Source organism: Acromyrmex echinatior, chromosome 7, assembly GCF_024713525.1.
Source record: "Acromyrmex echinatior isolate Ae372 chromosome 7, ASM2471352v2, whole genome shotgun sequence".
In the NCBI taxonomy this organism is placed as follows: Eukaryota; Metazoa; Arthropoda; class Insecta; order Hymenoptera; family Formicidae; genus Acromyrmex; species Acromyrmex echinatior.
The window spans coordinates 1,211,714-1,225,720 of NC_141858.1; the positions used below are offsets into that span (position 1 = coordinate 1,211,714).

Sequence of the window (14,007 nt, forward strand, 5' to 3'; positions counted from 1 at the left end):
CCGGACAGGCGCCGCAAAAACTCGTAAACGTCAATCAACCTAAAAAGAATAATAACCTTAATGTAGGCTCAAAAAGAGACAAGATTGCTAAGACATTATAAATGTACCGAAGTCACGCAATAGTAAAAATCTAGGCTTTATCATCCGAGACTGATAATTTTATCTTCTTAAAAAAAAAACAGGCGCCATATCGCACTTAAAAAAGAAAAAAAAACATAAATGCATAGAATAACTTCCAACAAGAACGTTATCTGAAACCAGACTCGGACAACTGACAATGATGGCATGGTAACCATCTGCTTATCTAGTCACATTTTCCGCGAGAGTAACAGAATTCATCATCCGTCTCGGAGCAATCTTGGCTTTTTAAAAAAAGAAAAAACTATAAATCACTTTCTCTTCTTCTCAAAACTACTCTATGTACTTTAGATCAACTACGATAAAACATTATAAAAAATCGTAAATCTCGCGTGATATTTACAACTAACTTTAGCATCCTAGACAAAGGCTCAACACCCTTTTTTCGGGATATAAATACAGGTCCCACGGAAGCACAGAGTCAGTACCAAATTTTGAAGCACTCGGTTCACGTCAGTACAGAATTTTACTCATTGTCTCGGGCAGTCCGAAAAATTACTATAACGCGCTAATCACGCCAGTTCGCGATCCCGTCCGAGTGCGAACTTGTAATCAAATCGCAACTGAAGATACCAGCCTTACGCCACGGCAACTGCTCATCGGACGCTCTTCGCGGACGCCGGATCTCGTTGGGCTCGCACATAGACTCTCTACTCGATATCTTGGGACAGCTAAATAGTAAGTTATAATTATTTATAGTTCACCTCGCGTTTCCCCGCATGGAAAGCCTCAATTATTGAGCATTAATATACATACGCGTATTCCAATTTTAATTCGTCGGTTCATAGTACGAATCAGCAAGAAACGCGGACGACTCCCTTATAACGGAAGGAGCAGGCGGAACCGCTCCCCAGGCTCACCCACAATCGCGTCGACAATCAACTGTCGAACAATCGACAGAAATCTCATACTCACCAACAGAAACGTTGGACCTCACCTCTTCTCTCGTAATAGACTTCGATATCCAAGAAATCCTTGATTATTCCTCTCCTCCTCTCGAGGAACGATTCCCTCCTCCTCCTCCTTACGAACAACGATTCCCTCCTCCTCCTCCTTTCGAGGAACGATTTCCTCCCCCTCCTCCTCTCGAACAACGATTTCCTCTTTTTCCTCTCGAGGAACGCTTCCCCCCTCTCTCCTTTACGAACAACGATTCCCATTCCCTCTCCCTCTTTCAGATCAACTCCCGCCCCTCCCATTTCGGCTAAGTTCAGAGCCGATCAACAGGAATCGGATGTTCTACCCGCCCCCCTCCCACGAAGGGGACAGACTAGTAACAGTGTATACCCCCGGAAATCCCGCACCTTACACCGTATTGTTTAAACACCTCACCCTGATGTGCTCCCGTAATATGCTCCTCGCCGCCCGTACTCTCTAAGCCTTTCTCATCCACACACACACACACACACACACACACACACACACACACACACACACACACACACACATATACGCATTCACAATGTATGTAAAAGACAAGCTAATGTACAAAACCTTTTTATTTTGTTAATAAATGTAACGTAAGGTATTCTTCTGTTTTTATTAAAAATCACCCCTCGTATTCACTTCCCTCGAATACTTGAGATCGCACGAGGTTCAGTCCCGGGTCAAAGGGATTAAATTCCTTGACCGAAAAGATAGGACCGACGTTCGCACTGTCCAGTGGAACAGGTGTCATAGCGTCCCTTCGGACGTTGGCCTACATTCCGGGACTTAAAAGGTGCGTACGACTCACAGGTATTCGCCTCCGTGCGTATAGTATCTGTGAGATTGAGTCTGACCGTCCTTCCATATCCTCTCCATTCTCTCTCATTATCTCCTTGACCAAATTATCAAGGGTTTGGACGTAATACTATTTATAATTGAAATATCGAAGCCTGTATCAATTCTAAGAAGACAAAGTTTGTCATTAATTTTGCCTTCACAACAAAAATCTTTCACGTTATTCTCAATTCTATTTTTCCTGAAAGAATATTGGTTAATATAACAGTTATAAGGACAAAAATTAATACATCGGTTATTAAAACATTGTTTATTTTTAGTAGAATAAGAATATTTTCTGAAAAAATGTTGATGCAGCAAAGAATGTTAGCACAACAATTATCACAACAAATATATGGCTTATCTTTAATATCATCAAAGCATAAGCCATTCAGGTGATGAATATTTTTTGGGAATTCTTTTATTTTAATCGAGTCTTCCCCGTAAATGTCGACTATTCCTTGTTCCCCACTTTGTCAGGACACTCAGAACGGAAATGTCCGTTCTTTCCATATATTCCCAACGTTCTTTATTATTTCTATTCCTCTCAAAATTTTTATTCTTTGGAAATTTTTTATTTCCATTTGATTTGTTCCCTTCTCTCTCTCCATTTTTTTCTTCAGTTTGACTCTTTTCCTTTTTGATAAAATCATTTTCTTGTTTTCTTTCGAAATTTAAATTATTCTCTTTTTTATGTTGAAAATTATTTTCTTGAATCAATTTAATTGCATTCCCTCTTTCGATTGTTATCCTTAACGATGTTATTCCCTCCATTTGGAGAGCCCTTTTCACAAATCCGTCGGAAAGAGCGGAAACAAATTGTGCATGCGATTTTATCGCGAACCGAATCGGGACATGCTAATTGTGATAATTTTTCTATGTCAGAACCCAAAGAAGCGATATTTTCTCCGAATTTCTATTAGATTGAATTGCACGAAAAATTCGCGCAAGGGCGCACTTCCGTCGTAAACGTCTGGTTTCAGTTTTATGCATGCCCCTCCGCGAAGCAGCGCAGGCGGATCGAAATGATCGACACTCTTGACCGAATGCGCGAACAATTCACGATGATTCACAATATTAGAACGGCGACATTTACATCGGAGTTAATAAAGTTGGCAGCGCTCGCGACCGGATGCGTGCGATTGACAATACTCTCGACGGAATCAGGAAAATTGCCAACACTCGCGACAGGATTGACATGCACAACATCATTCGCGGCAACAACGCAACGACCACACTGCAAATCTAAATGTTTTATTTTAAAACATTTAAAATATTTAAACCCTTGTAGTTTTTAATTGTTTAGAATTTTTTTATCTCTTTAGAACACTTTTTAATTGTTTAGAAGCATTTTAAGTTCTAAAAACATATAAAGCGCTTTTTTTAAAACACTTTATATGTATTATTTTAACGGGAATTTGAAGCATTTAAAAAGTTTTAAATATTCAAGCATTTCAAACGCATTAATATATTATTAAAAATAAAGTGTTAATTTTAAAAACTTATAGTGGACTTCCTGGGACATGCAGGAAATTAACATTTTTTTGTACAAAAATTTTAATTTTAACATTTTTGCGTCTCGGAAAGTCCATTCTAAATTTTTTAAGTTACAATTAAAATTTTACTTTTAACAGTGTAGGATGTTATACACTTCACATGTTTGATATATGTAAAATAATAAATTTATTTTCGAATGTGAATTTTTATTTGAATATTATAAAAACTTATGTATATGTATATCCAATATCTAAAATATAAATGTATCTTACTTATAAAAATATATTTTGAAACTTTATATTATAAATGTTAGTCTTAATTCTTAATAATTCAATTGCAGAAGTAAAAAAATAAAAGCTTTTTTGAACTATCAAACTTTTTTAAAACAAAAAAAATTGACTATGTTTCTTTAGTTTTTTGTGTTGTCAATATTTAAAAATACTTCAATTTTTGTCAGAAGTGATCTTCTATTCGCATTTTTCTCCATCTCTGTGTCGCATAAACTTTAGCAAAACTTGATTGTTTTTAATTGGAGTTTCAATCATTTCGTAATCTAAATATTCCAATATTTTGCGGTAAGGCTTAAAAAATACAATATGCCATAGTATGCAACTAGCAAACAAGTAATCACTTTTTTCATAGAAGGATTATCGATTTTTATATTAATCTATATACATCTTGATCTCGGCCGATATTCGCCTGCGAGACAGAAAAGGCCAAGAGATCCGCTTACTACAGGTGTGTAAATCAATCCCGAGTATTCTGTATTTGCAGAACAAGTGATAAGACGACACAACCTTTTCCGATAAATCGAAATAACCCTTCTTCTGGTACAGATTTAGATAAGTAGCGAAAGCGAAATTTCCTCTACGCCTCCGCCAGTCAAAGAGGTCATGGTGGCGGTTCCTCCCGTGTCTATCTCACAGAACGAAGGTTTAGATACCTTATCTAACTAATTATTTAGTATTGAATCGGAAGATTTAGATGAACACTCTTGGAACGATCGAGTTATCGCCAAGTGGCGTGAACTCTCGAGCAAGGGTACGCAGGCAGAGGAACGAATTTTCCTGAAAAAGAAATACGCTTCTTCCGAGACTCTCGCCTTTTTTAAAAGCTCCTAGATTAAATCCTGAAAAACAAATCAGCTCTAAAAAGTAACATCATCGTTAAAAGAGACGAGTACAACGTATACCAACGTAGACCAAGACCAGGTAGGCATTGGCCTATGCGCTCTCAGAGAAGCTATCTCCGACTTCTTCAAGCCAGAAGTTCAGTATTCGTTGGGCTCTGAAGCATGATCGACAGTAGCAAAGGTCAATGAAAGGACAAAGATCTTTTTTATGGTCTGTCATTGTCAAGAAGAGCGCAGATTAAACCTGCCTTTAACCTTTTGACGAAGACAGTAGATCCTGGCGGATAGCTTGCTATTCGGCACCTCGTTTGGTGAGGAAATCAAGAAGGCGTCAGCAATAGAGAAATCTTCAAAGGATATCGTTAAGACGCCTCTAGTAGTAAAAGGTGTTGCAGCCAATTAAGCTTTAATCTGACCAGGTCAGATAACTTCCTCTAAGATGGGAAAAACTCCCGCGCTCCTGCACCGAGAACAGGACCAGCGAGGAGGGCAGAGGCACCGAGCAGCAATCGCAGGTCATCTCACCGTTCCAGATTTCGTTCGAGGAGACATTGAATGTTGACCAGGTAAAGTCCGCCGACAGACTGGCCTTTTTTTTCTTTCACAAATGGAAAGAAATTACTTCGAGCTCAGTATCCTAGAAACTATTTCAGGATACAAGCTTCCATTTAGAGAGTTTCCGCTTCCCCAGGAGAATGAATTGTCAACAGTTCTGAGTTAAAAGAAAATATTTGTTATCGAAAAATTATTAATCTTACTGAAAAAGGAGCGATTGAGCTTGTGTCAAATTCCGGAAATCAATTTTTGTCATCATATTTTGTAATTAATAAACCCTCAGAAAGTTGGAGGTTTATCTTAAACCTTAAGCGTCTCAATGAATATATTATGGCACCGCATTTTAAAATAAAGGATTGGAGGACGGTTATCAATCTTCTGTCGCCAGATGATCTGCTTGTCACCACTGAAGGACGCGTATTCTCTGCTATTCATCAGAAGACAGAAAATTTCTGCGATTTTGTTTCCGATCTCAAATTTTTCAGTTCAGAGCTCTACCATTTAGCGTCAGCTCCCTATATTTTTTCAAAAATATAGTTTTTCATACTCTTAGAGAAAAAAGCTTCTTCTCAGTAGCTTATTTAGACGATTTTTTAATGATCGGTTTTTCTTACGGCCAATGTCGAGAGAACGTTAGGGAACGGTAAAGCTTTTAACTTCTTTAGGTTTCGTCATTAATTGGCATAAAAATAAACTTATTCCAACAAAATCTGCCCGGTTTTAGGCTTCATTTCTAACACAGAAGATTTTTTAATTGCAATTCCACAAGATAAGAGAGATAAATGCCACCTTGTTTATGTTAAACAAAGAGTCGAGATATAAGATTCGAATCTTTGAAAGTCTTATTAGTTCGTTAATCTCGGTCTGCCCAGCATTACACACTAAGATAAAAAAATTCTAGCCCTCTTAGCAGCAAATAAGAATTTCGAGGCCCGAATGGTTCTATCTAAGTCAATCAGAGAAGATGATGGAAAAACATCGTTATGGACTTCTCAACGCAATAAAATTAAACCATCTATTTTTGATCTAGAAATTTTCTCAGATGCATCATTGACAGGATAGGGAGCGGTTTGTGATGAGTCGCGAATCCATGGGTTTTGGTCACTGATGGTAAAGCATATTACCTACCTCGAGCTTTTGCCAGTTTTTCACGCCTTGAGATGCTTCGCTTCCCATTTAAGAAGCTGCAACATCTTATTAAAAGTCGACAACGTAACAGCTTTATCTTAGTTAACTGCATGGGTTCGGGGAAGTTTCCAGTTTTTATCGGATCTCGAGAAATATGGAATTGGTGTGTAGAGCGAGATTTATTCATCTACGCCTCGTACATTCCTTTTAATATCGAGGCGAATGCGGAATCTCGCGTTATTTCAAAAGAAATGGAATGGTCTTTGGGTCAGAATTACTGTTTTTTTTTTAATTGAAGCTTCTGTCGGTCGTTTTGATATAGATCTGTTTACCACATCAATTAATGTTGAATTTCGATACATAGGTGTACACATTTTATTAAATTTCGATATGCTTGTACGTCTATTTCGTTATGTCGAGTACGGTTCGAGTACAGCTTGAGTACGGCTCGAATACGATTGTTTCGTTACGTCACGTAATTATCTTCAGAGGTAAAGACATTCCCGCTGTTTGTAAAGAAATACATATCGCGAAAAGTTTATGCCCAGTTTGTGCCCATTGTGAAATCTTTGTAAAATATGAATTTTACAAATAAAATATATTATGACATGCTGACATTGTACGGAGAATGCAGAAACAAAACAACTGTAATTGTTCGAGAGCGAGTCAGAGCGAGAGCGCTGACGTGAAATTTTAAAGTGATACGGCGTTTAGTTGTATTTCGCTTCAATCCAAAAATATTCTTTGCGAATCAAACTCGGCGGTTTTCTTTGCGAATCAAACGCGGCGGTTTTCTAGCGGCGGAGCGTCTCCTTGGCGGTGCACTGATAGCGATGCGTTGACTCAGAACGGCGGAAAAACTAAGAGAGTCGGAAAACTAAGAGCGGCGGAAAACTGAGAGAGTCGGAAAATTAAGAACGGCGGAAAACTAAGAGAGTTATTGCTTCTCGGTTTTGCCTTTTATGCTCTTTTGAGAACAAAGGCTTCCCTTTGCATTCGCCTATGAGATTTTTACACATTGAAAAATTTGAGGTGATCCTCTGTTTCGGGTGGCGATTGGCGATTTCGAGCGCAACGGCCAAGCGGCACGCTATTGCCATGCACGCCCGTTAAATCTGGATTCTTGATTGGGATGAACGCATATTACGCGTTTTGCGTCACGCGATCGCGCGTGCGCTGTGACCGATCCGAATTGGTTCGCCGTTATAGCGGTTGAAATTTGCGTACGTGCGACGTGCGGCTTAGCTTGTTGTTTTTTGACTTTATCGACGAGGTGATAGCCGAGTTTATATTTTGGAAACTTCTAAGGACGCTTGAGATCCTTCTAGAAGCTTTCGATCCGTATGTCGCACGAACGCCAAATATGGAAATTATGTACATGTTGGCCGTATCTCGAACATTCCGCCCGCCTTGTCACGCAGTGATGATCACGCTTGGCAAGTATGCAGATGTCGCGAGTTCTGTGGTTACTTGGGAGATCGCGGCGTTTCAGATGGCGCAGGCTGATGATGTGTGCGCGTTCCGTGCACGATATCGGCAGCCTATGCGTGCACCTGATCGGATGCGCTCTGAGTTTAAATTAAGAAAAAGGTATTTAGGAGATGGAATGGCGCAGACGCGGTCATGTAATTTAGCTACGACATCGATCAAAGTGAATTAGTCGTCGATCGCGATTGCAAGGCGAAGGTTGCGCAATGGTTGCGAAAATAGAACGTAGTCAGCATATTTTCGAAACGAAACGGCGAAAATGTAACAGAATGACACATTGGATAGTACATTGCATCGAACGGTAAACGTGCTATTTTCAAAAAGGAGAATAGGAAAATTCGCATCCTCGAAGAGTGCGAAAGGTAAACAAAGCAAACGCGAACGTTACAACGATTGCAGGCGCTTTAACCGACGCAATTACATTGACGAAGATCGCGCGGTTCTTCACAATGAGCGGTATACTATTCTTGCGAGTCCGCGTGTAGAGTTGGCGAGGCAGCAGGTCCAGGCAGCATCACTAATTTGACGATGGGTCGGATGACGCTGTGCGGACTGTTGCCACTCGGGTCACCCCGTCCTCTCCTAGGTGCAGCTTGGTGATGCGAGCAAGAGGCCATTTACTTGGCGGTGATGTCTCCGAAGCAATAAGGCATAATGAGCCAATCTTAGGCGCGGCGCTGACCTTGCACCACTTCAGGCGTGAGGTCAAGGAATGCAAGTACTCTCGCGACCACCTTTCCCAAAAGTGGTCACGCATTGCCTGAAGGTGCTGCCAACGAGAGAGTGAGCTCGTTGCCGTCTCTGCGAGCGACCGCTCTGGGATGGCTAGTAGCGGAGCTCCGATGAGCAGGAGTCCTGGCGTGAGCGCTGAGAGGTCGTCGGGATCGTCGGATAACGCCAGCAATGGCCGAGAGTTCAGGCAAGCTTCAACTTGAGCCAGAAGAGTACTCATCTCCTCAAAGGTGAGCGTGGTGTCGCCGATCACTCGTTGAAGATGGTACTTTGTTGACTTCATCGCTGCTTCCCAGAGGTCACCGAAGTGAGGTGCGGAAGGTGGATTGAAGTGCCACCGGATTCCCTCTGTGGCCGCAGCATCCGCGATGTGGCTGTCGTTGGTGGAAGATTTGCGAACAAGCTCCCGTATCTGGGATACGGCGTCGGTTGGCGCCCACGAAGTTCGTGCCACAGTCGGAGTAAATGTCCGAGCAGATTCCTCTCCTTGATGTGAACTGACGAAGCGCGGCCAGGAAAGTGTCCGTCGTGTAGTCGGACACGACCTCCAGATGCGTTGCCTTGGAACAGAGACACACGAAAATTGCAACAAAGGCCTTGTGGGACCGGTGCCCGCGCCCTCGGCTCGTGCGAATGAAAATTGGCCCGACGTAGTCGACACCGGTTCTGAGGAATGGACGTGCAGGAGTTACGCGTCCTTGAGGGAGGTTGCCCATCGGCGGCTGTGGCTCTCTCCATCTAATGCAAGTGACGCACCGATGCAACCAGTGTTTCGTTGTGGCTCGTCCTCGAGGAATCCAGTACCGCAGTCGCAGCAGTTCTAGAGTCAATTGCACCCTTCCATGGAGTGCTCGGCGGTGACACGAAATTATTAAGAGGCGTGCGAGGTGTGAGTGCGGCGGAATGACTGTTGGATCCGGAGAGAGAATCGCGTGCTTTAGGCGACCTCCGACTCTCAGCACTCCTTGCTCGTCGATGAACGGACTCAAGGTCCGCAACTGACTGCGAGGTGGTACCGGGCGTTGATCCCTTGCAGCAGTGACCTCGCGTGGATAATGCAGTGCCTGAACCGCTCGGATCCATCGTCCGAGTGCCGTGTTGATTTCGTCGGGTGTCAAGGTCGACCTCAGACTCTCTTTTGTTGCTGGCGGTCTCCTTTGGTACCGCCAACGCAAGCACCACGCTGTGACCCTCAGGAGCCGGTGAAGTGAGGAGAATCGGAGAAGGAGCTCCGGCTCCGTGACCACCCTTGACGTGATGGTGTAAGCGTGGGTGCGTTGCTCGAATACTTCCTCCGATGGAGTTTCAGGCTGAGCGTTAGGCCAAGTCGAGTCGTCCGTGAGCAGCCAAGGGGGGCCTGACCACCAGAGCGGGTGACCTATGAGCTCTCCTGTGTTATTCCCCGAGAAGCGCAGTCGGCAGGGTTGTCCTTCCCAGGGACATGACGCCATCGTCCTTCTGGAAGCGCTTCTTGGATCATGGACACACGGTTGGCCACGTACGTCTTCCAACGAGAGGCGTGACCCTGGATCCAGTAGAGTGTGACCTTCGAATCGGACCAAAGAGTGACTGGAGCTGTGGACAGGCTTAAAACGGTACGTGTGTGCGCGACTAATTTTGTGAGCAAGGCGGCAGCGCACAGTTCCAGTCGCGGCAAGGACACCGGCTTGATTGGAGCGATCTTACTCTTTGCTGCCAGCAAGAGAACTCTGACCTCGTCAGTGCTGATGACACGAAGGTACACCACGACCGCGTACCCTCGTTCGGATGCGTCGGCGAATCCGTGCAGTTCGATCTTAGCGTCCTTGGCGCCCGTGTTCAACCAGCGGTTGATTCTGAGCTGTTCAAGCCTTGGGAATTTCCTTCAGAAAACGGCTCCACTGGCAGGCGTCTGCTTGCGGGAGCGGGGTGTCCCAGTCCAGCTTCTGCAACCACACTGATTGCAGCAAGATTTTTGCTCGAATCATTACTGGTGTCAATCATCCGAGCGGGTCAAACAAGCGCGCGGTCTCCGAGAGAACTTTCCTCTTGGTGAAACTCTCAATGGTGCAGCCTTGAATTGAGAATGCGAAGGTATCGTCCACCGGGTACCACTGCAAGCCCAGTGTTGCATGATCCTCGTGTTCCCACGACCGCGAATCCGCGAGACAATGATCCGACGGAATGCCGACGAGAATTTCCGGATGATTGGCTGCCCATTTTCTCAGCGGGAACCCGCCCGCCATGCACAGCTGACGGAGCTCGGATTGCTTCGCGATCGCCTCTTCTCTCGTGTGTGCTCCGGTCACAATGTCGTCGACGTAGCAGTCGTGTCTCAATACGGCGGAACCTCGCGGAAATTTCGCGTTTTCGTTATCGGCGAGCTGGCGAAGAGTACGGATTGCAAGAAACGGCGCGCACGACAGATCATATGTCACCGTGTTCAATCGGTACTCGCAAACCGGATCGTTGAGTGAGTGACGCCAGAGAATGCGTTGATAATCTCTGTCTTCAGGTGCTACGAGGATTTGGCGGTACATTTTCTCGACGTCCGTCACGATCGCGTATCGGTGCCATTGCCATCGGGTTAGCACATCGGCGAGCGATGGCAACAAGTTAGCACCGATCAATAGTTGAGAGTTCAGTGACTTACCGGATCTTGTACTCTGAGATCCGTTGAACACCACTCTGAGTTTGGTCGATGAGCTCGATTCTCGGAGCACTCCATGGTAAGGCAGGTAACATCTTGCCTGAGATTCCGATGACCTTGGTACTGCCTCCATGTGATGCAACTCCTTGTATTCCTTCAAAAAGGCGCGGTACAGACTTCCTAATCGAGCATTGCGGTCGCATCGTCGCTCCATGGCGGTGAGCAGTCGCTCGGGTGTCGCCGAGTGCTGCCGGCGGCGCGGCAAATGACAGTCGCACAATGTACCTTCCTGCAGCGGTGCGGCTGTGCGTCTGAGCAAAGAATTCGTCGCATCATTGCTCGTCTGGCGTGATGGACACTGAAGCGGAAGGTTCCTTCTCTTGTTCCCAAAAACGTTGCACGAGCGCAGTCAGCTCGTGGTCGGCGGTGCACTGGAAAGAGCGGTGTGGAGTCGCTGGGAGATTCTCGCCGCAGCCTCCCGAGAGAATCCATCCGAGCAGAGTATGCTGAGCGACGGGAGTGTGCGGACCGCCTTTTCGCAGGCCCTCTTGCAGAATGATGGAGCACACTTCCGCGCCGAGCAGCATCTCGATGGGATCGGCGGCCGAGAATTGCGGATCGGCTAACTGGAGACCTTCGATGTGAGGCCATGTAGTCTTATATGTCGTGGCCGCTCCTTGATATAACGAGAGACGTGGCAGGATGAAAGCAACAGCGGTGACTCGAGCTCCATTGATTCTGGAGGTGAAATTGAGAGACACCTTCCCGCGACAGGAACCCGAGGATGAGCCGCCGATGCCAAAGATTGAGATTGCCGCGCGAGATCGCGGCAGGCGCAAGCGCTGGACTAGCGCCTCGGAGATCAAGGACACTTCCGATCCTTGATCGATCAGGACTCTAACCGGGTGTGGACGGGGTGACGATCGTCGATGGTGATTCTCGCGGTAGCAAGCAGGATGGCCTTGCACTCGTTGTCTTGGCGCACAGCGGTCAACACACTGGCGTCGGCGGATTTCACAGCGATTTACGCTTCGTGCAAGAGTGTGTGATGTCTCGCCTTGCACGAGAAGCACGTCTTCGTTGACTGGCATTTCGCGACAGGATGTGAACCGAGGCAATTGTAGCACAGTCGATGTGTCTCGGCGACGGACTTTCGCTCGAGCACGGATTTCTTAAATTGTTCGCACACCATTACGTTATGCCGACCTTTGCACAGGACGCAACCGGGAGCGTCAGCCACTCGTTTGATGACGTGCGACTTCGCGGTTCGCAGCGAATCTCCAAGGACTTTAGTAACCCTTGGTTTGGCGGCCTTGAGAATCAGCGTTCTCCTTGTGATGAAGTCCAACAACGTGTCGTGGTTTGGCAAGTTCGTGGAATCGCTCGTGTGCGATTCACACTCGAGACGCGTTTTCGAGTCGAAAAGCTCGATGACTAGGTGATTCAAAAGGTCGAATCCATGTGAATCAATTGGTCTCCCTATGCTTTCTTGGCCGTTCACTGATCGCGGCGTTGTAGATGCGACTAAGTTCCTCGGCGATATCGCTTTTCATTTTTTGCACTGAGGTGAACGTGCAAAAATTGAAGCGCGACAACTCCCGTTTATTCTCTAATGCTTGCAGAGCAGCGCCCACGCGCGCGAATAGTTGTTTCCGGTTACGGCCAGCGGGCGTATCAACGCCTCCGTGGATCCTTCCAAGCAATGTTTTAAGTGGTGAAATCTCTCTACGTTTGAGATAGACGGATTGTTGCCAACGATGGACAAGAATATATTCCGAAACGATGGCCAGTCTTCAAACGCGCCCGAAAACGATCGGATTTTTAAACGCGGCAGCGCCGTCTTGGTAGAACAATCGGTTCCCGATTCACTCGGAGGAGCTGTATTTGATTTCTCAGCCTTGAGCTTTGTCCGGTAATCGTTCAGCATGCTGCGCTGCTGCACGTACGTGATTTCGGCGGAATCGGCAAATTGAGACGTATTGTACTCACTCTGATCGAAGGCTTCCTTGTAATGTGCTCGAATAAGCTCGTGTTGTTTTTCAAATTTCGTCCACAGCTGGTCGAGAAGCGCTGAGCGGGTTTCGACAGCGTGGAGGGTGATGTTGGCCATCCCCATTTTCTTCAAATTGGTCACTGACCTGGCCATGCGACCGTGGATGTCACTCTGGGCGGTCAGCAAGGCGGTTATTTCGTCACTCATGATTTCACTTGCGAATTCTTCTCTCTCTGATTCTCTGGATAATGTTCCCGAACGAACAATAAATTCGGCGAAGGCGAATCCGGCTCGAAGGATCAACAATGTTCGAGAGCGAGTCAGAGCGAGAGCGCTGACGTGAAATTTTAAAGTGATACGGCGTTTAGTTGTATTTCTCTTCAATCCAAAAATATTCTTTGCGAATCAAACGCGGCGGTTTTCTAGCGGCGGAGCGTCTCCTTGGCGGTGCACTGATAGCGATACGTTGACTCAGAACGGCGGAAAAACTAAGAGCGGCGGAAAACTAAGAGAGGCGGAAAACTAAGAGAGGCGGAAAACTAAGAGCGGCGGAAAACTAAGAGAGTCGGAAAACTAAGAGCGGCGGAAAACTAAGAGAGTTATTGCTTCTCGGTTTTGCCTTTTGCTGCTCTTTTGAGAACAAAGGCTTCCCTTTGTATTCGCCTATGAGATTTTTACACATTGAAAAATTTGAGGTGATCCTCTGTTTCGGATAGCGATTGGCGATTTCGAGCGCAACGGCCAAGCGGCACGCTATTGCCATGCGCGCCCGTTAAATCTGGATTCTTGATTGGGATGAACGCATATTACGCGTTTTGCGTCACGCGATCGCGCGTGCGCTGCGACCGATCCGAATTGATTCGCCGTTGTAGCAGTTGAAATTTACGTGCGACGTGCGGCTTAGCTTGTTGTTTTTTGACTTTATCGACGAGGTGATAGCCGAGTTTATGTTTT

The 14,007-nt window shown here is 45.5% G+C and overlaps 4 protein-coding genes and 1 pseudogene across 4 annotated transcripts; 1 reads left to right on the forward strand and 4 right to left on the reverse strand.

The window, feature by feature from the left end:
• The first annotated feature begins 4,352 nt into the window (after positions 1-4,352).
• LOC147908922 (uncharacterized) lies at positions 4,353-5,239 on the forward strand (annotated as a pseudogene).
• Positions 5,240-8,216: 2,977 nt separating this feature from the next.
• On the reverse strand, positions 8,217-8,714 carry LOC147908923 (uncharacterized). The gene has a single exon (XM_087407807.1). It carries the CDS (start codon positions 8,712-8,714, stop codon positions 8,217-8,219), a length of 498 nt encoding a protein of 165 aa, XP_087263933.1.
• Positions 8,715-8,730: 16 nt separating this feature from the next.
• On the reverse strand, positions 8,731-9,882 carry LOC147908924 (uncharacterized). Its single transcript, XM_087407808.1, has one exon. The coding sequence runs from the start codon at positions 9,880-9,882 to the stop codon at positions 8,731-8,733; it is 1,152 nt and encodes a 383-aa protein (XP_087263934.1).
• A 528-nt stretch (positions 9,883-10,410) lies between these two features.
• On the reverse strand, positions 10,411-11,274 carry LOC147908925 (uncharacterized). The gene has a single exon (XM_087407809.1). The coding sequence runs from the start codon at positions 11,272-11,274 to the stop codon at positions 10,411-10,413; it is 864 nt and encodes a 287-aa protein (XP_087263935.1).
• A 1,395-nt stretch (positions 11,275-12,669) lies between these two features.
• LOC147908926 (uncharacterized) lies at positions 12,670-13,260 on the reverse strand. Its single transcript, XM_087407810.1, has one exon. The coding sequence runs from the start codon at positions 13,258-13,260 to the stop codon at positions 12,670-12,672; it is 591 nt and encodes a 196-aa protein (XP_087263936.1).
• Between the last annotated feature and the right edge of the window lie 747 nt (positions 13,261-14,007).

What these genes read in the sequence shown, in the direction of transcription:
- LOC147908926 (XM_087407810.1), bottom strand. Translation starts at nt 13,260, where the DNA reads ATGAGTGACGAAATAACCGCCTTGCTGACCGCCCAGAGTGACATCCAC.
- LOC147908923 (XM_087407807.1), bottom strand. Translation starts at nt 8,714, where the DNA reads ATGAAGTCAACAAAGTACCATCTTCAACGAGTGATCGGCGACACCACG.
- LOC147908924 (XM_087407808.1), bottom strand. Translation starts at nt 9,882, where the DNA reads ATGGCGTCATGTCCCTGGGAAGGACAACCCTGCCGACTGCGCTTCTCG.
- LOC147908925 (XM_087407809.1), bottom strand. Translation starts at nt 11,274, where the DNA reads ATGGAGCGACGATGCGACCGCAATGCTCGATTAGGAAGTCTGTACCGC.